This window comes from Myotis davidii, unplaced genomic scaffold, assembly GCF_000327345.1.
Source record: "Myotis davidii unplaced genomic scaffold, ASM32734v1 scaffold271, whole genome shotgun sequence".
Classification (NCBI taxonomy): Eukaryota; Metazoa; Chordata; class Mammalia; order Chiroptera; family Vespertilionidae; genus Myotis; species Myotis davidii.
The window spans coordinates 2,236,661-2,264,498 of NW_006284839.1; the positions used below are offsets into that span (position 1 = coordinate 2,236,661).

At 34.6% G+C, this 27,838-nt stretch overlaps 1 protein-coding gene across 1 annotated transcript in view; it reads right to left on the reverse strand.

Moving 5' to 3' along the window:
- Positions 1–27,838, reverse strand: part of HECTD2 (HECT domain containing E3 ubiquitin protein ligase 2) — a 45,181-nt gene that overhangs the window by 11,940 nt on the left and 5,403 nt on the right. Inside the window, exons 2-13 of the mRNA XM_015558038.1 lie at positions 20,728–20,866; positions 19,908–20,010; positions 19,434–19,523; positions 16,362–16,426; positions 13,356–13,401; positions 11,897–12,006; positions 9,875–10,023; positions 9,179–9,302; positions 6,797–6,893; positions 3,314–3,421; positions 2,337–2,469; positions 1,322–1,410 (exon numbers count right to left, since the gene is read on the reverse strand). Of these exons, the coding sequence (XP_015413524.1) occupies positions 1,322–1,410; positions 2,337–2,469; positions 3,314–3,421; positions 6,797–6,893; positions 9,179–9,302; positions 9,875–10,023; positions 11,897–12,006; positions 13,356–13,401; positions 16,362–16,426; positions 19,434–19,523; positions 19,908–20,010; positions 20,728–20,741 (1,128 nt within the window). The 5' untranslated portion in view covers positions 20,742–20,866. The remainder of the gene's footprint in view (positions 1–1,321; positions 1,411–2,336; positions 2,470–3,313; positions 3,422–6,796; positions 6,894–9,178; positions 9,303–9,874; positions 10,024–11,896; positions 12,007–13,355; positions 13,402–16,361; positions 16,427–19,433; positions 19,524–19,907; positions 20,011–20,727; positions 20,867–27,838) is intronic.

The following is a 27,838-nucleotide window of genomic DNA, read 5'->3' on the forward strand; positions in this document are numbered from 1 at the left end:
AGGTGTCATGCTACAAATAGAGTTTGAAAACCCTACACTGTATTACACTGTTCCTACTCTTAGTTCCAATGCCCCTTGTGGTATAAGCAATCATACTTTTAAAAATTGTTATGTCTCATCATGCAATCTTCAAAACTTTTTATTATAGGTTTCGCCTGTAAACACCAAAGCCATAACATATTTAAAAATGAAGTATTAGACCACCGCTCCCACCTCCCAGCCACTTCCCTCTCCTCTCGGTCCCCTCCACCTAAATAAATAAATAAATAAATAAATAAATAAATAAATAAAAAATAAAAATGAAGTATTAGAACTAACTATATTTTCTCAATCATTATACCTGTTCTCAATTTTTAGTTCTCCTCACCTTCAGTAGATCTCTCTACCGCTTACATGATCACAATGCACTATTGTCTCACATTTTTCCTATATGTTTTCATGTTTTTGAGGCATCAGTCTTATTTTCTACAGATTATCTTTGTGTGAGGACTATATTGAATCTTTTTCTCCTCAGAACTCCTTAGCAATTAATGTCAAGTGGTCATTTGACTCTGAGAACTGACTGTCTTGCATGATGGTCATCTGCCCATTTAAATGGTGAATTTGTTAAAGGGGGATAGTATTTTCCTCTTTTAACCTATGTATCTCCAGTGCTTGCTCATTTATTTATTCTTCCATCCTTTCACAATTATACTTCTTAGATTAAAAAAGCTAATGTGAAAGTTATCTTGTCCAGTCTCCACTCAATACAAGATGCCTTCTGTAGTACACCTGACAGGGGTCAGAGAATGTTACAGGGGTTTATGTAATTTTAACAATACTTAAAGTAATGCCATATACTTTAAATATCCCCAGTATTTTCAATTTTTATTAATACTTTAGGATTTGAGGGGCAGATTAAAGACCTAGATTTAATTTCCACAATTTTGATTTAGTAAACTGAATGAAATAAATGATTTTTCTGTTAGTTTTTTCACTTTGTACTTAGAAGAAAAACAACTAATCATGCATAGAAGATACTTTGATTTTTAAAAGTCTTAATTTTCTGCTAAATTAGATAATATATGAAATATAAAATATTTTATTTGGAGATAAGGTTTTCAGGAAAATATAAAAATTCAGTCATTCTTTTCAATTAATTAAATCTGCTGACGTGTAGCTGTGATATTACAAATAATAAAGATTATTGAAAATCTATTAGTAAATTTGACAAGCATGCTTAATTTGAGTAAAATGCTTGAAAACAGTTTTCTAATATTCAGATAAAATTTTAAAAATCTCTAGTCTCCTAGCACCTCCTAGTGGAAAGTTTAAAGGATACAATTCCAACCAATCGGAATTCAGAATAGTTATCACACTTAAAGCTGCTAAACCAATGGCAGTGTGAATCTTTGTGATATGTAAACATGCCTGAAAAAAAGAAACATGATTTCATTAGTGTGATTGATTTAAAAATCAGAGTGGTAAAAGTATATATGACATTTCATCTGTTAGAAGCAAACCAGTTCAGTAATAGTTCTGTTACAATCTCTCATGTTAAAATATATCAAATCTATGTACAGAGAGCATGCAGGAGCATTTTACTGTTCATTGGTATCCTGAAACATGGGGTAAAAAGACAGAAAATCAGTTGATTTTCTTTATAAAATTTCTAGTTTTATAAGTTATTGGTTATGATCAAAATTAATTTTGAGGATTATGTAGAGATTTCAGTTTATCCATGTCATCTCTAATTCCCGTTACCAGAAAGATGAGATATATATATAATACATACAAAATAAAGAAAAATGAACACTGAAAACTCTCCTCTGGAAAAAAAAAACAATAAAAATAATGATTAGGTAGGTGTTTTCTCTAAATAAAATAAACCCAAATTTAAATTTCAAATGATTATATCTGTCTTAAAAATTAATGAATTCTTATTCATTAAAGTGGCTCATTATTTAATGAGAGAGGCTTTAAATATGAGTTTAGAAGAACAAACTAGTTTTTTAAAATTTCACATGTTCTTTATTTCAATGACAAATTAAATTCTCAAGCATTTGGCTTTTTTGGAAAGGAAGTGGATGCTTCCTTGCAAATATATACTTTCAAGTCTATATATTTTGTATAGGATTCCTAATAAAATAACATTTTGATAATCAATTTGGTCAATTTTTAAAATTTAAATAATAGTCCTTAAAAAATCATTCAAGATTTATGGTTGACAAAAAAATCTGCAAAACCATAGGGTAGATTAAAAATAAGAGGGCCTAATTGAATCTACTAATTACTATGAAGAAATAATTTCTAATAATTTTATGAAGAAATACTATTCTTAAAAATTAAATACTCACCATAATCTGGATGAAAAATTTGGCGAATTAGAAGAAGGAACCATTCTTTAGTCAAGCCACCCATATCCAAACCAGCTTCCCCTACAAATGTAACTTTCAACTTCTTTTTCAAGTCTGCTCTTTTCCGGGTTAACTATTTGAAGAAAGTATATAGTAGAGGAGAACAAATGGCAGAAAAAGGAAATCAACATTTTGAAATCTGGGAAATGTGTTAGGTAGTCAGTATCTTATTTACAGTGTCCAAAACACTCACCCATCCATCCACTCATCCATCCATCCATCCATCCATCCATCCATCCAATGAATCTGTCAGACACTGTGAACTAGGTATTACTAAGATTGTCGTATAGATTAAGAAACAGAATTAGAGGAGGTCAGGTACCTTGACTGTATCCCAAGTTCATATTGTCTCCAAGATTCTAATTTAACAGATTACAATATAAAATAATTCATTTCCTTTTCTCTAACTTGCCTTCAGTACTAAACTTTTAAAAATTACATAACTAAATCAGCCTTTAACTTATAATAGCCCCATGCAGATCTGGCTAAGAATTGTACATGCATGAAGCTCTATAATACATAGTACATAAAATCAAAGTAGACTTGACCCTTAATTGACCAAATATACCCTGTAGATTAGACCCCTAATTTTATTAGATGAGTAATTTGAGGCTCAGCAAAGTTAAAATGACTTGTTACACACCCAACTAGTAATAAAGGTGGGTCTACAATCTACGTTACATAGTCATATAATTCTATATAAAATTCCTTTCTGGGGATTTAACAACAAACTATTAATAAATATATAAAATTGGGTTTAATTGTGAATACAGAACTGACTTTAACTATGGTATCAAAATATAAGGAAGCACACTTATTAGCATAAAGAAATAAGGCAGTTTATTAAAATTTTAGAATTATAGAATGTACTTAAAGCTTTAAACAATGAATGCCATTTTTGAATAAATGATCTATACCTCATCAAGAGAATCGCTAACCAGATGTGTCCTCCTTACTTTCATATTTAGAAATAACATATTCATATCAGGTCTTTGTCTTCGAGATACTTTATCCACCAGACTTTGCTAATTGAAAAAGAAAGCAAACATTTTCACTTTTACTTAAATTGTAATTTCACTTAAAACATTTAAACTTCAGTAAAAATCACTATATTATTCTCTATGCCATATCCCATATAAATTTCATAAACTCAGTTATGCAAATTTTGATTTATGAAAATGCTCTATTATTTTGCTTTGAAACAATGGTAACCAAAAGGGATCCAAAATGGAGGATCAAAAATAATTCACCTTCTATAGTAAAGTGTGTTATGTTTTAGTTTCCACATATCTCATCTCTTAAATAGCAAGGTTTTCTGTTTAATAAATACATAGCATAGTGTGGGAACATTTGAAACATATACTTGGATGATAAACTTGGCTTAAGGTTTTTTAGATGTTGAATTACTCTTAAAGCATAATTAGTCTACTTTTAGAAAGTAGTTTGGTCAGTATTTATCAGAAACATTAACAATGTTCATATTCTTTGTCCCAATAATTCTACTTGTAGGAATTCTAAAAAAAAGAAATTTTTTCATACAGTGAGATGGTCATCATAGCATTACTATAAAAGCAAAACTTTAGAAATATACTACATTTGTATCTATCTAATAGAATATAATACAGCTATCAAAAATGATGGTCATAAAAACTATGTAAATGGACAATGTTTAAGGAAGGCACAACTGAAAAAAAGCAGGGAACAAAATTGTGGATACAACTCTTGCTCTTAAAAGATAATATACATAAAAAAATATCAAAAGAACATTTATCAAAATGTTAAAAGTTATGTCTGGGTGATGAAAACATGGGTGATTAAAAATATTTTTTTCCCCAAAATATAAACAATGAGTATGTAAAAAAACATTAAAAAATATAAGGACTATATAAAATATCCTCTAATATAAAGTCTACATATTTGCATACTTAATTTATCTAAATCTTTTTCAGACTACCTCATCTTTGGTAGCAAACTAAATGAATTATTGTGCAGATTAAAGACTGTCATTTCAGACATTTTAAATACTGGCATATGCAGCAATTTGCTTTAGTACAGAAAATTTTAATATCCCAAATCTCTATTATTAATCCTACTCTCATGATTTGGTAGGTTACTATAATAAAACATTCTAGTTCAGACCCTTCTTAATTTCTCTAATTTCTATTTCTAAAGGCTTTCAATAGTTTTTCTCTTCTCTGGGTCCTACCTTTCATGCTCAAACTACCCTTGCCTACCTTCTGTTCCCTGTCAATACCTCCTGGGAAGTCATCACACTGGAAATGTCCCCCCACACTTATACTAGGATGGTAATTGAGCATGACAAGGCTCAGTGAGTATTCCTCCCATCAGGAATTCATCTGTATAATAAAAGCTTAAATGACCATTACAGTGGAACAACCAGACTGGTCGCTATGATGCACACTGACCCCCAGGGAGCAGACACTCAATGTAGAAGCTGCCCCTGGTGGTCAGTGCACTCCCACAGGGGGAGCACTGCTCAGCCAGAAGCCAGGCTCACAGCAATGGTGGGAACCTCTCCTGCTTCCGCAGCAGCGCTAAGGAACAGCGAGCCAAGCAGTAAGGAGCAGTGAGCAGGTAGGCGGTAAGGAGCGAGGGGTCCTAGACTTTGAGAGGGCACAGGCCGTGCTGAGGGCCCCCCCCCTCCAGTGCATGAATTTCATGCACCGAGCCTCTAGTATTTAATAAGTGCTTCAAATGAAAGAAGTAATAGTAGTGACATTTTAGATATAGTCTGATGAGTAAGTTATTTTTAGGTTGGGAATCTCTTTTACAACTTTAGATTATACCATGTAAGTAAACTCTTGTTTACAGTAACTACCTGTAAGGCTGTCCTCACGTCAAAATATTCACATCATTAATTCCAAATAGTATGGCAGTTTACAAGTTAAAAATGTTGGGAAACATGTATAAGAACTGACAATGCCACTTGACTCTTCCATCCCTATAACTTGTGTCCATGCCGTGTGGAAGACAGCCTCGGACAGTCTATAGCCGCCACTCTCCTTGTATTGGGAAGGAAAGTTCCACTGAAGAAGTTACTATCTTAAAATGGGGAGTGACAGCAGAAAACTGCTCAGAGGAACTTATATAAACTTCTAGCTCTTTAGATTTTTTCTTACGAATATATATAAAAAAAATAGCCCAATGTAAAAACAAAATACTAAAAAGTTGCATGAAATTGCTTAAATGCAACTAATAAAAAATGTCAAAATGACTAGTTACATAGACTAATTTTTGAGCCAGTATCTACCCAAGATTAAGAATTCTGGTGCTAAATAAACCTATTGAAATTTTTCGGGGGAAGGGAGTAGGGTGGCTATGGAACTCCCTTGCACATAGTTAACATTTCTTCTAATATCCCCATACTTGGTGTAAGCTGACTTTGAGATGTTACCAGTCCCTCAAATCTCTTGTCCAGCTCTGTGATAGGAAAAAAGTACTCACCTTCTGGGAACTGAATTACTGAAGAATAAACAATTCTTATTTTGTATGCAATTTTGAAGTAATGTAATTTATGCTTTTGCATTCTTTTTGTATTCTCAGACAAGACATGGAAACCACTTTTTTTTTTTTACTCTATGCGTCTCTTTTTATTTTAAAAAGACTGCAACTAACCTTTCCTCTAATTTTTAAAGTTGTAAGTAATCATGTCCCAAAGTCAGATACTCAAAATATATGAGCATGTAAGTGTCTAGTCTAAAGCTCTAATAAAAAAAAGCTCACTTAATCTGATGCCTACTAACTAAAGTATATAACTTGATTGTGCTGTGCTGAAACACAAGTGGTAGGGAGTGATGAGGGCGGGCCAGAGATAAACTCTGTCCTGCTCTGTAACTCGATTAAAGCCAACTTGACAGCCTCTCCAGTTTTTATGGGCCTCTGTGCATTTGGTTTCCTAAGAAACCATAAAACATATTTTATCTTCTTTGGACATATTTCTCAGTTTTCTAAGATGACACTTGATTACATCTTCAATTTTATGGTTGTTTCTACTTGATTTTCATAAAACCAAGATAACGTTTTAGAGGTTTGCTCATACGGACACTCCTTGCCCTCACTGTAATTTTCACCAGAGCTCTCTGCTCGTTACTGAAGCTGGAATATGGTATCTACAAAATAATGTCCAACAAGTTCCCAGTACTTTGGATTTATGAGACACACTTAATCTTCCTGCTATATTTATAACATAATCAGAAGTTGGTGAGGGGTATCTTTTTCCTGTATCATAAACAGGTTTAAACACTTTTTTGGGGAAATATGTGAATTTTACTTTTGACATTTCCTAATTATGCTAGAACAATTCATAAGACATTTGCTGTATTAAATTATTTACTATATTGATTATAGTCAGCACAAATATGCTTACGTAGCTGGCTTACCCTTGCGATGCTTATCATCTGCTGCTCTGAGTCTCTCTGAATAATGATTTTTTTTGCAGCTATAGAAATAACGAATGGGTACTGACAGAAGGAAAACCTGCCCAACAAGTGGAAACAGAAAAAGCAAAATTGTGTATTTTTTAGCAAAATTATACTAAGGGAATGTAAGGTACCCCTTCTAACAATATAACATTACTTTGGAATTATGTCTTATCATTTACAAAATGATCTCAAGTACATAATTTTTCTTAATCCCCACAGCCCTGTGAAGTGTGTGTCATTACCAGGGGTGCAGTACCTTTGTTTTCTGGAGGAAGCTACATCTAATGAGATATGTGCTAACTACTTATATTATTATATAGTAATTCCAGTTTGTGTACAGTCACCTGTACATCATTACCTGTGAAAAATATGGCCAACACCAGAACCAAGAGGCAGAGTGTTGATGAAGGAGGATTAGGACAGAAAGTTCAAGTACAGAAAGTAATATAAAAATCCATTATTAAATGGATATTTCTGAGATGAGAGCTTCAGAAATGAGGAAATCTTGTAATAACTATAGTAATAACAAGCAGAGCAATAAATTTAAGACCAATAAAAGTATGTTACTGTTAGTACTGCACTTAATGATATAGTAATATGAAATGATATGTGTTTGTAAAGGTACAACATTATGATCAAAGGTAATGAAAACAACTTTTTTTCCTGGGTGAGGGCTCATTCTATGCTATGCAAAAGAGCCACAGACAAAGAGAAAAAGGCATTTGGAGAGCTAGCATGGCAGTACTGACACTTCAGGAGTTAGACTCCATCAGAAGTGGCTGCGATGCATCCATCAGTTTTCATTGGAATCCATTTGAGTGCAGTCAGGCAAGGCATCCGTGACCACCAGGTGCCATGAAGGCACTATGGGGACACAGGAGGTAGCACTAGTGTGAACTGAAAATGAAATAGCTTTCCCCTGGATTGAAATTGTTAAAAACAGTAAGAGTTGTTCAGTACTAATGTGTAATGATTTTGAATCACTAAGTGCTAACTAAAAATTAAGAAATGAGTGTCCCTAGTCCTGGCACTTAGAAGAATGATACTTGTGTATGGATACTAGATAAACAGCTGAGGCTGCGCATGGCCAGGGGTGACTTGCCCTAGGGCTCCAGGTCCCGCTCTAGGTCCAGGCTGGCTTCCCAAGGGCTGGAGGGACCATAGGCTCAAAAGTCTAATTCATTCTTGGTACAATGCTGGGGTACAGTGGTTAGAGGTGCTCTGTATTAAAAGTTGTCACTAAAATACTCACAATAACTCTTGGAGTTGTTTTGTGGTTTTGTCTAAAGTGGGAGAAAAAAAGCTGCTTTGTAAAATAAACTTTCCCAAGAAAGTATTCATCACACTGACAGGTCCCCAGAAATGGAATTCTCATTCAGTTCCAAGTGTTCATATATGGACTGAAATATGTCCTGAGAGACATTTTATGTTTTAGGCCAATTCTTGTAGAAAGGGTCCCTGGAAGCTTAAACCAGTTTATAAACTAGTCTGCGGTTTGGGGTTACTTACATCCATCCCATGTATCTTAGTCAGTCTCCATGAACTCTCCAGGACATCTCCTGGTCTGGGAATAAACTGTTTGGGATCGTCTTGCTGGTTTAATTCAGATAGTAAGTGTGGATATAAGGGGCAGTGTACTAAAGAATTTGGTCAAGTGTTTTGAAAATCTATTATACCATTGTAATAAATCATTTGTGGTAAAGATCTTTCTCCAACATCCATTTTTTAAATACTGTATGTAAAGGTCAACCATTTTTCCTACAGAGTAAGGAAGAAAAGGAGTGAATGTATGAGTGTACGTGCATGTGTGTGATCACTGTGTTAGATCTGCCACTGGCACACTATGGCCCATGGGACAAAGATGGCCTATCGCCTGTGCTTGTGAATAAAGTGTTGTAGGACACAGACACCCCCATTCATTTACATATTGGCTAAGGCTGTCTTTTTGTGCTACAACAGACGAGAGATTGTATAGCCCAAAGAGCAAAAAATATTTACCATCTAGTACTAGTAAAGTTTTTTAATCCCTGTCCTAGACAATTGCGCATAGAATAAGAAGCTACAAGAAACTGCATATTAAGATAGTACCTTTCCCTTCTTAAAAAGATGTTATTAATCAAACCAAAAACAAATTAACATGCATGTGAATTCAAAATGTAACAGAAAAAGAAAATGCTTTCACAAATACAGTATTTCAAGGCTGAATAATTCAATTACATTTATAAGTTTATATGTAAAGGTACAGGTAGATTTAAATTTATTTACACAAACTTAAAACCCAGTCATTATTTTGAATAGTATTTCATTTAGGTGAGTAACCAAATGAGCTTCTGACTGTACCTGTGGGAGTTTCCAAAGCTCTGCCAGGTGTGGTATTCCTCCATGAGATCAATGTGATCCAGTGTAGAATTATAGAAATCGGTATAAGGAATAAGGGGAGGGTGGACCAAATTGTTTGCAGTATCTGTAAAGATAAATTCTAACATAATGATCTTTTGCAACATGCGCATGGTTTACTCTAATAATAATAACATTTTAATGTCTACCAAGTAGTCTTTACCTATTCCTATTTTAAGCAATTGTAGCTTCCAATGAAAAAAGTAGTTTTATAATTGTGACCAAAATGGAGCCAATAATTTGTTTTTTCAAAAGAACTTGTGGTGGGGATTGTATTAGTATAGTAAAAGGAACGCCCAGATGGCCATCTGCTCTTTCTGTTCCTGCCATAAGTGTGTTCTCTCCTTAGCATCACTCAGGAATTCATAGAAGTTCTTCTGTTCTTAAAAGTCACTACTTAGCAGATTATTTGCAGTTAGCTGTAACACAGAATACTGCCCACTAAAAAGCATAAAGCTCTCTCATGCTTGTTAATTAACCGTGAACTCCATTATCAAAACAGAAAGTAAATTACAACTCTCCACTTCAAAGAAATGCTTTAAAATGTAAGAATGCCTCCATAGTTCTTTGAGACCCTTATGGAAATGTCTCTAATATTTAACAAAAGAAAAGTAAAGATGATAGAAGAACAAAACCTACTAAGTAAAGCCAGCACTTTAGATGCTGATGGGATCCACCAGGAACATTTTGTTAGGGGTGGAAATTCTTCAGGCTTTGCAGGAAACAGTCGTAAAGAAATAAACTGCAGCAATCTCTCTACCAACTGTTTGAACCTCTTCTGGGATAATCTGGTAAAGATTTTGAAATAATTCCAATCAAAATTCATTGTCTATTTTGGCAATATATTCATTTGATAGTAAAGTGCATTCTATATGCATAAACTTTTAGAATATTCCCCCAAATTCTATTTTTAAGTTGCCAAACATTTGAAAAGATGGAAGATCTTACCTGGAATATTACTTCTTAATTGAATAAGAAATAAACATTAATATTACTATAAAGTTAGTATTAAACATTTCATGTTATGCCAAAAACTAAGATGTTCAACAGTCAATTCTATTATTTGCAGACTCTGTATGTGCAAATTCACCTACTTGCTAAAATTAATTGTAACTCCCAAATTGATAATGTGGCTCTTTCATTGTCACTTGTAGATGTGCAAACAGTGGCAAAAAATTTTAGTTGCTCAATGTGCACATTCCCAGCTGAAGCTGAAAAAGGAACACTCTGTCTTGTTCTAGCTGTCATGCTGTAAGCAAGCGGCCTTTATGCAGTCTGCATAGTGTCATGTTTTTCACATTTTGTGCTTTTTTTAGTGATTTTGCTGTTTTAAAATGGCCCCCAAAAGTAGTGTTAAAGTTTTGTCCAGTCTTCCTAAGTACAAGAAGGATGTTGTATACCATACAGAGGATACACTTATGTTAGAAAACATTTGTTCAGACATGAATTAGAGTGCTGTTGACTGTAAATTCAGTGTTAATGAAACAACAATTTATATTAAATAAGATGTCTTTAAATAGAAGTATAGGTAAAGCAAGGTTACGTAGGCAAGGTTACGTAGTCATCAGCTGATGAAGATGTTGACCTTAAAGCTCGCAGGAGCCTAACCCTGTGTTTCCTTTAGGGGCAACAGTTTAGTATTCACTAATTCACTATTCACAGTACATTTATAAAACATTAGAGGCCTGGTGCACCAGTGGCATCCCTCGGCCTGGCCTGCGGGATCAGGCCAAAACCAGTTCTCTGACATCCCCTGAGAGGTCCCGGATTGAGAGAGGGCGCAGGCCAGGCCAAGGGACGCCACCGATGCACGATTGGGGTTGGGGAGGAACATGGGAGGTTGGCTAGCCAGGGAGGGACCACGGAAGGGCTCCAGGGCGTGTCTGGCCTGTCTCGCTCTGTCCTGGACCCCAGCAGCAAGATAACCTACCAGTTGGAGTGTCTGCCCCCTGGTGGTCAGTGCACGTCATAGTGAGTGGTTGAGTGGCCTTAGCATATCATTAGCATCTTATGTTTTGATTGGTTGAACAGCTGACCCGACGACCTAATATGGACACTAAGCATATTAGGCTTTTATTATATAGGATACTACGTGAATAATGAGCATCAACTGTATTTTAAAATTAATTTTGAAAACATTTTGCCTCTTTGTTATCAATCATGAAGAAAAGTAATTGTTGATGTGAGTATAGTTCTATGAAAAAAGTATGATACCTTTATAAATTGATATTGATGGCTAATCTACATTTTATAAAGATGCTTTTGGGGAAGGAAAAACACCATGTAAATAATGCTGAAATTTATATTGATACAGAAATAGAAAATAAAAAGACACAAATTAAAATACTAATGTCTGAGCAAATCCAGGCACCATCTATGAGATGTTTGAAAAACCAGTGATAGAAATGCACTGCATATAAGCAAGAACAGTAGACAGAAATCTCAACCACAGCTTGCACAAGCAAAATGGTTACTGACATTAGAAACAGATTTTTAATTATCCTTTATGTAGTACTAAAATATATGCATATAATTGCCTTTTGAGGCACTGTGAAGTATAAGTATCATTTCTAAAGACCTGCAAACATTCAATATTTTTAACTCATAGCAAACTTAAAACTCTAAGATTATGAAGGTTCTTAATATCATAGAAGGACTTACTTTTTAACCCAGTGGACTAAGAAATGATGGTCAGCTTCAACTAAGGCAGCTATCTGTCTTAGCAAGTGAGCATAGATGACGTACGTAGATGTGTTATTAAACTGAGGATTCTGAGAAAGATATTAAAAGGTATTGTGTTAAAATATTGTTAACATGTAAAAAGAAAGACACTAAGCTTAATGAGCTAAGTGGTAAATTCAGAAGACGAGATCTGAAGTTATGAAATACTAGGTGAAATCCTTTAAAACAATAATTTGTTTATTTAATTAGCAGAGACTTGGTACAGTTCTGCGGAGGTACAGTGGAAAGAGCACGGGCTTTGGGATTGGGACGGATCAGGGTCTGAGTGAGCAGAGCTTATTGCTAATACACAGTCCTCAAAAACTTGAGCTTCGTGTTGTTTTCTAGCATTCACTATCTCTACATATATATATTTCCTCCCCTAGTTTTGCCTTTCTCCCTATTTTCCTTCCTTACATCTCTCAACTACTTCTTGTCTATTCCTCCCCACACACACTTTTCTTTTTTCCTCTCTTCCCGCTTCTCTGTCTTTACCCTGCATATTTCCTTTTATTGAACACAGTAATGAACTAAACACTATCCTATTTAGTATGTATTTTTTTATTACCTTCAAATAAGGTAATAACATATTTTCACCTTTTGCAAATTGTAAAGAATGACACAGATGCAGTGTGCTAGCTATGGTATTAATAAAATTCTTTCATAAAAATAGTAAAAACTAAAAATTGCTTTTCATTTGTCTGGACCTAATTTTTTCTATCTGTGAATCTGTAGCTCTCAAGAAGAAAAAGTTCATCGTCTTTTTGTTTTTTAAAAAATATATTTTATTGATTTCTTACAGAGAGGAAGGGAGAGGAATAGAGAGTTAGAAACATCGATGAGAGAGAAACATCAATCAGCTGCCTCCTGCACACTCCCCACTGGGGATGTGCCCACTACCAAGGTACATGCCCTTGACCAGAATCGAACCCGGGACCCTCGAGTCTGCAGGCTGATGCTCTATTACTGAGCCAAACTGGTTAGGGCCATCATCTTTGTTTTGCAAATATAAACCACTTTGATTTTTCTATTCATATTCTAGCTTAAGCATTTATTGAAAATACAGAGAAATTGGAAACTTACTACTTAGAAAATAAAAGAAAGTTTTGGAGCCCATTCTAGTTATAAGAAAGGAGATTAATTGGAGGGGAAGATGTTCTTCCCTTCTGTTTGTGCCCGAATACCACAGCAGGAAGGCAAGAATTAAAAATTTAATCCCAGAGATAAATTAGCTTCCCATTGTTTGTTTGTTGTAGCTTTAATTCTCTAGTTACAAGTAACTACAATCCCAAAGTATAAATAATGTTGCTCAAAAGAATACTTAATATTTGATATAATTTCACCTATATACATGCATAGACTGAGGTCTAAATTAGATAACTAATTCTTGCTTTCTTACCTGTAGAAGTATAAAATATGCTCTAAGATCATCTTTTGTTCGTGGACTGAAAAAGAAGTATAATTGATTAGAGATTACAGTATATAATAAAAAATGATCTATTGAATTGAGTTGATAAAAGCCCAAAACTAGACTTAATATGTATTATTAGTGAGACAGTAACATATCTCTAATATGCTGAGAATATAGGTTCCTGTGTGCCTACTCTGGGCTGATTCTGAAGATAACTAAAACTGGAGTTAACTAGGCTATTTTATGAGGTAAATATTATGATTAACTCTGGAAACAGTTAAGAGTCTGGAAAATAATTAACAATTTTAGAATACTTATGTTTTTGTTTTAATAAAGGATAACTGAGATCTCAAAAATATCTATGTATTGAAAAAAGAAATAGGTTTGTGAGTACAGGTCTCTTACTGAAATGAAAGTTGTAGAAGTGTCTGCAAGTCAAATCACACTTTGAATACATCTAGTATATTTCTAATGAAAAGAATCTTATTTTGAATACCTCTGAAAAGTAACTAAATTTTAATCTGTGCCATGTTAGTCTGGATTTCCACATGATCAGATTTGACCAAGTTTTTGTTATTCCGCAAGCTGATGCGTGTTACTTGTCCTCTGAAGATCTATTAAATACACTCACAGACACTCGGAAGTAAGCAACTGCTGGCATTACAAATGGTTCCCTTATGCAACAACTAGATGCAATTAATGATCCTTGATTGGATCCTGGATTGAAAAATAAAACCCAGATATTAAAGAACACTTTTGAGCCAACTAGGGAAATTTAAATGTGGACTGTATTTTAGAGAGTGTTAAATGAATATTAAATGTATTATGGTCACAGAGAAAAATGTGATTAGGCAATACATGCTGAAGTAATTAGGGGCAAAGTATCATGATGCCTTCCATTTACTAAAAACAGATTCCATGCAGAAGGAGAAAAAGCAAAAGCAAATGTGGCAAAAAGTGAACAACTCGTGAATTCAGGTGATGGTGAATGAGTTTTCATTATCTTTAACTTTTCTGTAATTTGAAATTTTTCAAAATTCAGTGTTGGGGGGGAAATGGTTCACCTCCAAGTATCTTCTTGAATTCCCTTTAAGAAAATAAAATGATGAAATAATAATTTACCTTTCCGTTATAAATTAAGTATGAAAGTATAAATTGTTGCCCAAAATATACTAGATGACCTTTACAAAATATAAAGCCACATAATCTGAAATATAACTATGTATTACATGTATTAAAGTTAGAAATAAATATGTATATGCTTATATATATAACATTTTTAAATTAGTAATATTTCTTTGTAGGAGAATTATCTCAACAAAATAATGATTTATATTATTTAGGTTTAAACCAAATTGAAACCATTTCTGTCTGTAATATTCTACATAATTTTCAGACTATTTTCTCAATGGGACTAATGTTTTGTTTTAGAAATTATATTTGAAAATATTTTAAAACACTCAAGGCAATTCATAAATATTAAAATTCCTGGTGATAGGAGAGTCCTACTTTTTTCCATTTTATAGCTGCACCATTATGATTTCCAACTCTCTGGCCTATGCACTAGTATTGCAGTACAGTATACAGTTCAGGCTATAGAAATTGTGGTTAAGATCACAGGCTCTTTGCCAAACCGCATGGGTTCTACTCCTGACTCACACACTTACTGGGTTAACTTAGGCAATTTACTCTGTAAATTTTCTCAACTGTAAAATGAAAATAATCATATTACCTATCTCATAGAATTGTAGTAAAAATTCAAGGAGAAACACATGTAAAATTGTTAGGAAGATGCTTAGCCCATAATAGTCAATAAACTAGATTTTGTTGTTATAATAAATTCAAAATAAAACAAGAATTTTAGGTACTGAACACACATTCCTCTGAAACATGAGTCCCATCACATTGTCATTTTAATCTGTATTGGACACACTTTTCAAGGGCAGAGAGGGGAAGCTTTGAGGGTTTGCTTACTAGAGGGGACTGAGATTCCAGCAGTTTCAGACCACTGGACTTCCTCATTCTCCGACGAATGCTCTTTACATTCTAATTTTCTCTTCATTTTTAATGAAGCATTATGTGTTCAACCAGAAATATAAAATTCAAGGAAAATGCAAATATATTACTAGAATGATAAATTAGGAAATTATATGTTATGATTTCAATTATTTTAAAAGATGACTAGACAAAAATAGCAAAATGTAAACACTTGTACTTTTTTTTACACTACTCTAGCTTTAAAAATTTTTTCTATAATAACCAGGCATCTCTTTGAAAATTTATTAAATTTTGAACAATGTTATTAAAATATATAAAGGTACATTTGACATTATATTTAAGAATTCTAGTTTGGTAATATTTTTAGACTAGGCTTAATATAAACATGTAAATTATAATTTTTTGGTACTCATGTGATTTTATAGAAGCTATTATTGAAATTATAGTGCTGTTTAAACAATATCAATTTAAATAATATGTACTTTTGAAAGTATATTTTTATATTCTACATATTCTCAGTTCAAAACATTATCAGTTGCATTGCCCATCATTCCTTAAATAATGATTCAATATTTAGTTCTAAGAAAAAACATTTCAGCAGTTAAACTTACTTTTCCTTATAATAGAAATAAAAAATTTTGCTTTGGCTACCAGAAAGTCCAAGGCTAAATTTAAGCCCATATTATTTCATCCTAGGTTACATGTAACTACCCATCCTATATCTGTATAGCACTCATGTCTGTACACAACAAATTTTATATATGATGTTAAAGGATTCAGAGATCTTCTGAAGCCCACCCATAGACCATCCTGAGAAGTCACAAATCTCAAGTTTAAAAAATTTGTTGTTAATGGTTTATAACTTCTTTCTATCTTTGTTTTTATTATAACAACTAAAATTGACTCAGGGTAAAATACATACATATGTAACGTAAGGTGTATGAGATGTGTAAACTAACCATCGATACTGACTAGCTAGATATTAATTACAATTACCCTTTCCATTCTCGTAACAGGCTATTAATGATTCCCTTTAATACTGTCTTCTGAATGTCTTGAGGCTGTAGGCAAAAGAAAATCAGAAGATAATTAGGATTAGCTACTAAAGTGACTTTAAAGATTGTTTATCCATTTACCTATTAAAGGATATCTGGGTTGCTTCCAATTTTTGGCAATTCTGAATAAGGTTGCTATAAAATTTGTGTGCAGGTTTTTGGGTGGACATAAGTTTCGAATCATTTGGGTAGACAACTAGGGTATGACTTCTGGGTCATATTGTAAACTTGTTTAGCTGTGTAAGAAAATGGAAATATAACTTATTGAAATTTGTGGGATACAGCAAAAGTAGTAAATGAATATATTAGACAAAAAGATGTAAAATAAACAATTTAAGCTTTCAATCTTGGGAAATTAAAACAGGAAATCAAGTCCAAGTAATCAGAAGAAAATACATAATAAAGGTTAGAAGAGAAATCAATATAAATGAAAACAGGGAACTAATAGAGAAAAAGCAGTAAAACCAAATGGTAGTTTTTGGAAAAGATTAATAAAGTTGATGAACCTTTAGCAAGACTAACCAAGAAAGGAAGATTAAAGACAGTAATTACTAATATCAGAACTGAGAGCAGGATCATCACTATGATACCTGGACACTGAAAGGTTATCAGAGAACTATTATGAACAACTCTGTGCCCACAAATTAAAAACCTAGATAAAATAGACCACGTCTTTGGGAGATTCAGTCTCCCAAAAGTCACACATCAATAATTTGAATGGACATATTTATTAAAGAAACTGAATCTATGACTAATAACTTTCCAAAACAAAAAAACACCAGGCCCAGAAGATTTTACTGGTGAGTTCTACTGAAAATTTAAGAAAGAAAGGATACCAATTCTTTACAATTTCTTCCAAAAAAACAGGAGAGAATATTTCCTAACTTATTCTATGACATCAGCATTATCCTAATACCAACCTAAAGATATTACAAGAAAAAAATTCCAGATCAATATCTCTTCTGAACACAGATGTAAAAATTCTCAACAAAGTATTAGCAAATCAAATCCAACAATGTATACAAAGAATTACACAACATAACCAAGTGGGATTTATTCCAGGTATGCAAGGCTGGCTCATCATTTGAAAATCAATTAATGTAACTCATCACATCAATAGGTTGAAGAAGAAAATATATGATCATATCAGTAGCTATGAAAGCATTTGATAAAATTTAACACCAATTCATGATAAAGAAAACCTCAGCAAACTAGGAATGGAGGGAAATTTCCTCAGTTTGGTAAAGAACATCTACAAAAATCCTTGAGTCAACATAATTTTAATGGTGAAAAACTGATAGGTTCATCTTGTATGTTCCCTATCTCAGTCCTGGAATTAGCCATTTCTCCAGGGAGCTCTGGTTCCTTTCTGTGAGGAATGGCATTTAGAAACCATGCATGCTAAAGTGCTCATTGCTACTGGGTGTTATTGCTTCTAGGCCCTTTCAGAGAACAGGGTTAGGAAATACACACACACACACACACACACACACACGCACACACACACACACGCACACACACACACACACACGCACACACACACATATCCATTTCCATCTATTAAAATCCCTGAGTTCATTATGATGTCTTAATGCCAAAAACTAAGAAAAACTAAAGATTTGTTTACATATTTAAAAAAATCTTTAGACTAAAGATATATAAAATACTGTGTATAAAAATGACTTGGCTTAGGTTTTTTTTAAGGTATGGTTACAATATTCGAAGTATAGCTAAGTGGGGTTTTTTTCTGTTTGTATTACATTTTAAAGGATTTCCCCCTCATGTTGTTTATTTTTAATTTTTTAGTGTCTATAAAATATTAATATCATTCCAAGTCAGAAAAAGTCAGAGAAGTGTCCCAGGAGTGGAAATTTTTGGGTCACAATGTATGCATAAGCAAAATGTGTTAGCAATAATGCCCAGCAGCTTTCCAAAGTGGTTGTTTATATTTACCCAATCAGGCTATGAAAGTTCTAAGTGCTCCACAATATTGCCTATTCTTGGCAAGGTTTTTAAATTTTTTTCTACTAATTTTGAATGGATATATAATCTTATCTTCATTTCTCTAATGACAAATGTTATTAAGTACCTTTTCATATATTTAATTGTGAGGTACTGAGATTAGCAATAAGCAAGAATGTCTGCTATAACTTATTTTATTCAAAATTATATAATAAGGCAAATACAACTATGCATGCATACATAGGTACAAGGATTGGAAAGAGATAAGACTCTCATTTTTCACAAACAACATGATTGTCTATATAGAAAATCCAAATAAATCTGATGTACTGAGAATTAATGAATAATTTTAGCAAGGTAAATAAAGATAATATATGAATGTATTTCTATACTAGTAACAATTAGAAAATGAAATTACAATAGGATAAAAAATTCAAGTACCTAGAAGTAAAAGTAATAAGATATGTCAGACCTTTACTCAGAAAACTGAAGCATTACCAAGAGAAATTAAAGAAGATTTAAGTAATTGGAGGGCTATACCATGTTCATAGATTGAAAGGATGTCAATTCCTCACATACTGATCTATAGCAGTAGGGTTCTCAAAATGTGATCCCTGGATCAGGAGCATCAATGTATCCTGGGAATTTGTTAGAAACACAGATTCTTGGACTCTATCCCGGACATTCTGAATCTGAAACTCTGCATTTTAAGAAGCCCTTCCTGTGACTCTGATAGATGATAAAATTTGAGAACCACTCATCTGCAGATTCAATGCAATGCCAATACAATCAAATAACTGACCTTTTGCTTAAGTGAAGCATAATTTTACGTTAGTAGGACTCCCTAAACAAGGACTGGACATAAATATATTTTCTGCTTAATTCTCATTTAGTTATAAAAATAAAAACAATCTTAACTTTCTGAGAATTCCAGCTACATTTACTATAAAATTACATCACAGTGATTTTTACAATATCTGTGTAGTCGCTTTTGAAATACAGAAGAGACAAAAACTTATACTATTTGCATGTGTTCATAAACAATACTTACAGTATTAAGTAAGGCATCATATACAGCATTCACAAATTTAGCATTAATCCCAGAGTCTTCAATGGTATTAAATGAGGTGGTGGCATCTTTCTGCAAACCCAATTAAAGAATTAGGTGTATATAAAATTTTAAGGACTGTTCTTACTCATATTTGAATCATAACTGTTCCTTCATAATTTCTAATATTTTCTAGTATAAAAAAGAACTTTCAGGGAAAAATTGCTAAAATGAAAAATGAATATAGAAGAATTATTTTAATAACTTAAAACTGAAAGAATGGAGACAAATATTAACATTTAATACAAATAAAATCCAAGATATCACGCAATATTTGTGATATAAGTACTTTCAGAAATTAATACATATGTTTTACTAAATAGTTGCTTAAGTCAATTATTGGGTAGAAAAAAGAGGTAAACTTATCATCTATGTTTTTTTAATTTAAAATGAAAAATGTATTTTATGTATTATTACCTTAAATGCAGCATTTAGTTCTGGGAAAGAATCAAATGTTGTGAGATAAAAATCATGTACTGCTTTCCAATCTCCTGACGACTTAGCTTTTTCTACATCTTCCCTAAAATGAAAACATATACTAACCATAATAGAAGGAAATATTATTCAGATAAAATAGCATTACTTTACACATAAATGTCACCAAACATGCAACTTGATATACTGAAGCTGAATACAGAAATGTTCCAATTAATGTAAATATGATTTATGGATCTACAATTCTTAATTAGATTGATATATTAATCCAGCTTCAGCTTTCCCATTTACTTGCTTTTTGAAAAGTTTACATATTCATTTTGACATGCTTATTACAAGTAACACTCTTCACTTCAAAGCTAAATGTCTTGAGAGACTTTGTTTATATTCTATCTCATTTGTTTATATTCTTTCTCATTATCCCTTTGCTCCTTCATATATCCAGTGGAATTTTTTAGTAGTGACATAGCTTTTATAGTTCATGTGTTACATAGCATATAAAATCTTTTTAAAAAAGGAAACATTCTATTATTTTACTACCTTTGTCTCCTGCTTTGCCTGTTTTGACTCATATTCTCTTATTTAGTGTTTCTTTTGCTGCTACATCATCTACCCCTTACCTGTTACTTAGACATTTGTTTTCATCTTCCCCTTGAGACTTCTAGTTTTTTGTGACTGCACTCTTGGCTAACACCTTATCATGATCCACAAGATCAATTGCTCACACAAAACTATTAAATTATATAAAGTACTGACATGCAGGTAACTATATGTCTACATATAATAGTGAACTCCAACTTACTGAAAGTCTTTCATAGTTTTGGCCTGGATAGGAAGGGTAGATTCTGGAGGAACTGCGGCCTTTATTTCAGATGATGATGCATCTGTAGAGATACGCTGTTTCTGTCTAACGTCAAGGGAAATTGGTGGTAGGTCTCTCACTGTGAAGCATAAAAAAGCATTCAGGGTAATTAATCATAAAATTTTCCAAATTATAAAATGCCAGGCTAACTCAACATGAACAGAAGACAAATGAATTATTTTGTATTGCATTCACCTTGGGGTCATGTGACAAAGTCCTACCATAGGGAAGGGCACTTACAGGAGGATCTAACGCCCCTACCCCAACTTCACCCATAACAGATATTAGGCTGTATTTTACATTAAAAGTTATCTACAGGTGTAAAACAGTTTCTTTCCCTTGCTCTTTTCCCAAAAGTTGTCTTTAAGGGAATATTTCAGTGAGATTCAATGTTTTAAATGTTTATTACCTCTTTGAATATGTCCAAATCATTTATTTGCATTCTCAGCAATTCTTTGTTGGAGCTTTAGCATTTTCTTAAGAATTTGCATGAAAAATTTAATTTTTTATTACAAAGGGTATTACATATGTGTCCATTTCCCCTCTCCCCCCGCCCTAGACAGTCCCCTAGCCTCCCCTATCCCCCAGTGTCTTATGTCCATTGGTTATGCTTATATTGCATGAAATTTTTATTTTATTCTGTTTGCAAATAGTTCATAAATGGATATACAAGAATCTCATAAAACAAATACATGGCTTAATGAATAATATTTATCATTCATAAATATTATGAATAATATTTATTATGAATAATATTTATTTGAAACCACTAACCAGTCAAGGGATAGTGTTACCAGCCCCTCCTTGCTCCAACTACCCATATGTTGAGTAGACTCTGCCTATTTTAATGTTAATTTCTCAGATTCCTTTTTATCTTTTCTTCATTAATTTTTAAACATTTCCACCTTTTTTCTTATAATTCCTTTTATGGCATGATTTGTTATGTTTGTTTACTTTTGTGTTTCTCCTAGTTTTAAAAATATTTTTAATTCTTTTCTTTATTGCCACCTTTCTCAATGTTTATAATTCCATGTTCTTTCAAGTGTCAGATTTTCTTAATGAATTTCAGCTCATCTTGAAATAGGGTTTATCTATTTTTGTGGATATGTGTTTCTGATGGGCTCTCGTTGTTCAAGTGGCTGTTATTCTGTTTCTTATTCTTTTTTAGTACAATAACATTTTGTAATAAAAAATTATAGAATTTACCCTGGCTGGTGTGGCTTAAGTTGGTTGGGCATCATCCCTTGTACCAGGAGGTAGCCATTTCAATTCCCAAAAGCGCATTTCTGGGTTGTGGGCTTGATCCCTGGTAGGGGGCATGCAGGAGGCAGCCAATCAATGTTTCTTTCTCCCTCTCCCTTCTTCTCTCTCTAAGAAACCAATGAATTATTCTTTAAAACAAATTCTGGAATTTGATTTTGCTCATTTTCTGTTGCCAATATTTTTTTTAAACGTGTTTATTGATTTCAGAGAGAGGGAAGGGGGTAGAAACATCAATGGTGGAGAGAATCATTGACCTGTTGCCTCCTGCATGCCCCCTTCTGGGGATCGAGACTGCAACCCAGGTATGAGACCTGACATGGAATCAAACCATAACCTCCTGGTTCATGGGTTGACGCTCAACCACCGAGCTACACCAGCTGGGCTGCCAATATTATTTGAAATTAGTTTCCCAAACTTTTAGGAGGTGTAGCCCCTTTGTTTTGTTTTTATGTGGAACTCAAATATGTGGTAGCTTGCTTTCTGGGATTTCCAGGCTCTGTTTCCCTCCTCCACATTTAATTTAGGTATCTTCATTCCTTAATCCCTATTGTTCCAGTGCTGCTCAAATCAATCAAATTTAATCTCAGTATGGGGCCTGGGTCTGGAAGGGGCTCTAGTTAGTCAGTTTTGAGAATTCATAGGGGTGACATGCTCCCTTCAGATTTAGCATGAGCTCTCTGCATTCATCTGCTCTTGGCACTACCTCCCAATTTCAGCCTTTGTTCTCACTGGCCTCCTGAGCTCTCCAATGGATACCTGTTGCTTATTTTGCAGCTTTCCTTTTCTCAGGTCCATCAAACAGCCCAGATGCTTCTTTTGCTTACACCTGCTGGGAAGCTAGCCCAGGAGATCTTATGGTTTTGGTGATTTGCCCTGCTTATCCTTTTAGACCATTTATATGTAACTAGAGGCCCGATGCACGAAATTTGTGCAAGAGTAGGCCTTCCTTCCCCTGGCTGCTGGCACCAGCTTCCCTCTGGCACCTGGGACCTTCCCTCCAGCTGCCAGCAGGCACCTGGGACCCAGGCTTCCCTCACTGCCCCGGCTTCGTCCAGAAGGATGTCTGGTCTAATTAGCATATTTTGCTTTTATTATTATAGATTATTGATATGTTAGGGTTTAAGTCTGTCATTTTATTTTTTGTTTTTTCTTATTTTCCTGCCTTCTTGTGGGTTACGTAAACACTTTTCAGAATTCTATTTTGATTTATCTGCAGTATTTCTGAAAAGCTGCTCCAGATATCCAGATATTATATATACACTAGAGGCCGGGTGCACAGATTTGTGCACAGGTGGGGTCCCTCGGCCTGGCCTGTGGGGATCGGGCCGAAACCGGCTCTCTGAGATCCCCTGACGGGTCCCAGATTGCGAGAGGGTGGTTCTCAGGTGACACATCCCGGACTCGGGCTCCCTCCTCTCTAGTTCCGGGTGCGTCACCTAAGAACGACAGCTGCCAAGTCACCACAGCTCGGCAGCTCCTGCACTGAGCGTCTGCCCCCTGGTGGTCAATGTGCATCATAGCTACTAGTTGGAGCATCTGCCCCCTGGTGGTCATTGCACGTCATAGCTACCTGTTGGACGGTCGAATGATCGGACAGCCGCTTAGGCTTTTTTTTTAATAAATATATTTTATTGATTTTTTACAGAGAGGAAGGGAGAGGGATAGAGAGTTAGAAACATTGACGAGAGAGAAACATCCATCAGCTGCCTTCTGCACACCCCCTATTGGGGATGTGCCTGCAACCAAGGTACATGCCCTTGACTGGAATCGAACCTGGGACCCTTGAGTCTGCAGGCCAACGCTCTATCCACTGAGCCAAACTGGTTAGGGCAAGGCTTTTATAAATATAGATAACTTATAAGTCTACTGATGTCATCATTTTACTTGTTGAAATCATACCTCCTTTCACATACCTCCTTTACAGTGTTATGTTTGTTTCCACTGTTAACCATAACTTAGAAAATACAAAAGGAAAAGGAAAGTCTGTTGTATTTACCTATTTTTTGCTTATCTTGTTCTTCTTTCTTGATGTTTCAAGGTTCCTACTTTTGTTTCCTTTTTGCTTAGAGAACCTCTTAATGCATTGTTTTAGGATAGGTCTACTGGTAACAGATTCTTAGTTTTCTTTCATTTGAGAATATATAGATTTCCTCTCCAGCCTGAAAAATATTTTCGCCAGGTATAGGATTCTTCTGGGTTTGCAGTTCTTTCAGCCACTTCCTTCTGGCCTCCATGGCTACTGTGAGAAATGTGCTGTTATCTGAATGGTTTTCCTCTATCTAGGTAAGGTGTCATGTTTCTCGGGCTGCTTTTCAGCATTTTTTTTTTGTCTTTAGTTTTCAGAGATTTAATTATATGTCCTAATGTGGATTTCTTTGGGTTTATCCTGTGCACAGTTTGCTCAGCTTCTTGAATCCTAGGTTTATGTCTCTTGGACAAATGTAGGAAGCCTTCAGTCATGTCTTTGAGTACTTTTCAGCCTACGCTCTTTTTTCTCTCCTCCAAGACTCCAATGACAAGGATGTAACATCTTTTGTTACAGTCCCACAGGTCTCTTGAGCAATTCATTTTTTCCTTTCCAGTCTGTTTTCTCTCTGTTGTTTAGACTGGGTAATTTCCATTGCTCTATATTCCAGCTCATTAATTCCTGTCCTTTCATCGTGCTGTTGAGCCCACCCTTAAAGCATTTTACATTGGTTATTATGTTTTCTCAAGTACAAATATTTCCAAGCCAATAGAATAGATTAGTATCTTATAGGCTCTAAATTCTATAATAAGGAAATGTACATATCTAGAATTTAACTCTCCTCTAATATAATCAGGATATATTTTCAAGAAAGCAAACATAGCCGTATCACTTATCACAGCACTAACACAACTCTGCAGTCTTCCTGCCTCTCTTATCCACTCTCGCAAACAAGCACCTATCCTTGGGGTCTGCCACTGATATCAACAGACTACGATACATTTCATTAGTGTTAAGGTCTATAGTAAAGTAAATTTCATATTAGAAATACAGAGATGTTAGTTTCTTATACTCAACAGTAATGGTTTGTAAACTTACTGTATATCAGACTCACCTGGAGAGCCTGTTAAACCACATATTACGAGGTCCTCCCCCAAAGTGTGTGACTGAGTAGCGCTGGGTTGGGGCATTTCTAACATGTTCCCAGATGCTGCTGATGCTGCTGGTCTGAGGGTCACAGTGAGAAACACTGCTCATTAGCTTTAGGAGAGCAGTGATGCTGACAATATAAAACAGATGACTAAATTCATTTCATTCAGGTCTATAATTGGTTTTTGTATTCTTTATTACATATGGAAATATCCAACTTCTAGTAATTTGTACTTTAAGTAATTTATACTTAAATTAGTAATTTGTACTAATTACTAATTTTAGTAATTTGTACTAATTACTAAAATTAGTAATTTGTACTTTAAGTACAAATTGGACAGAAGCTCAGTTTGTAGCAAGTAAAATTCAGTATCCCAACAAATGATTTCTTATTATGTTCAGAAATCTTTCTTAATGGGAAAGAAATAGATGATACATAGTCTCCTCTCTCCAACACTAACCAGTCTTGTTACTATTACCTTTTGAGGCTCCTCTACAGTTTCTCTTCCTCCTCACCAGATAGCATCCTTTCCTGTCCCTTCCCACACTCACCTTTCCCAACCTGGCTGTAAACACCCACTATTAGATACAAACAGACTCTAATTTCAAAAATAAATTACCTTATTCACTTACAGAGCATATATACACATTTCTATACCCACTCATTTTTATTAAGCCCATGCTGAGCTAGAAGAGTGCAATTTAATTAGGAAGAGAACTGGATTTTGGCAAAGCTGAGAGTGGCGAGATTCTTATGTAGGAGAACTAGTAATGCCAAGGCCAAGAGAATTACAGGCTGAGGTCTGAACCAGAGGCCCAGATGGGATTTATTTTTAGTTCCAAAGGTAATTGGACTGAAGAGTAATGTGAAATGTTAGCGTACTATGTTAATGGAACTTGAGTCAGAAATAAAAGCAGAATCCTTGCTCACATTAGTGAATGAGAGCCAAACTACAGGATGTGACATTCAGCTATTAAGAAAGGAGGTATAAAAGCTTGCAGCTGCTCTCATGTTCCCGAATATCAAGGCATTGTTTCCAGAGACAGGCTTTCAGCTTGTTCTCCCAGATGGTTATTAAAGTCTAATTCAAAAGAGAAAATCAATAACTGTGGTGATGAGATTAATTAAATCTCAAATTGATATTATAAATAGAACAGGCAAATCTTTGTTCTTTCAGATGCAGCTTTTTCTGCAGTGCAGAATACTGTAATACACTGAAAAAGGCCAAAATATATTTATCAGTGAAAACCTGTCATTTAGGTTTCATTCAACCAATACTTGGGAACGCTCTGTGCTAAAAGGATAAGCAGTAATCATTTCCCCTTTCTTTTAATAGTGTTGCCAATTTTAGTTGGTTGCTTAGAAACACTAAGTAAAAACACTTGAAGCCAGTGCAAGAAGAGTCAAAGTTATGGTGGAGGCTGGCAGTATATTTTTAAAAATGTAAAGATCATAATACAACTATGTAGAAGGGTGCGAGATTATCAGGCACATTTTGCCAGCTCAGTGTTTTCAAGGCGCTATAATGGGCTGTCTCTCGTTGAAAACTAGTAACATGTAGCTTTCCGTAACTGTAGCCACCAAAACGCTTGAAATTGGCCCCATGATTACAAGATGGAAGATTGTTCCTGGCCAGCCAGCCAGATGGCAACAGCAGCTTCCGAGGGAAACAAGAGTTTCTGTGTAGGTTGGGTGTTGTGTAGGAGGAACCTGGGCCTCCCGGTTCCTTATCCCCCTACTGCTGGAGGGGAAAGGCTGATATAAAAGGTTTGCTGCTGGTGACACGCTGTTGCAAAGTGCTATTCCCTAAGTTTCTTCTAAAATAATTTGTAATTAATAATAAGAATGGAAAAAGCACCAGTAGGGACGAGGTCCTACTGCTAGACAGTTACTAACTTTCAAAACATTCACAAGCCATTGACACTCCTTAGGCCTCAGTTTTGACATTTTGAAAGAGATGGCCTAAATCAGTCGTTCCCAAAGTTCTGGAGACCTTCAAAGGCCACCTCAGAGAAGTGGGGCTGCATGGGTGTGTTCACTCAGGGCGGCTCAGCCCCATTACACTCCCTTTCCCCACAACACAGCTGCTCACATTTACTAAATTCCATAAGGCGTGGAACTGAACACTTTCAAATGCTGTTCTTCATGTATCCTTACACCTTATGAGGTAGCTCCTCACCATCCTATTTTACAGACGGGAAAACCAGCACAGAGTGGTTACATAACTTTTCCAGGATCATACACAGCTGGTAAGTTACAGCAGAGCCAGGATTCAAACCCACCCTGTTAAGTTACAAAGCCCATGTTATTCCCACTATCAAGTAATGCGAAACCTTCCACCATGTCTAAAAACAAGTAGCAAAACTGAGCCCTATGTTTACATGGAAGTAGGCGCTAGTGAATTATGAAATGTCAACAAAACTCAACAGGGAGCAAAAAAAAAAAAAAATCAGTATGTTGAAAAATTAATCCTCTAAATCAGTGATGGCAAACCTATGACACCCGTGTCAGAGGTGACACGCAAACTCATTTTTTTGGTTGATTTTTCTTGGTTAAATGGCATTTAAATATGTAAAATAAATATCAAAAATATAAGTCTTTGTCTTACTATGGTTGCAAATATAAAAAAATTTCTATATGTGACACGGCACCAGAGTTAAGTTAGGGTTTTT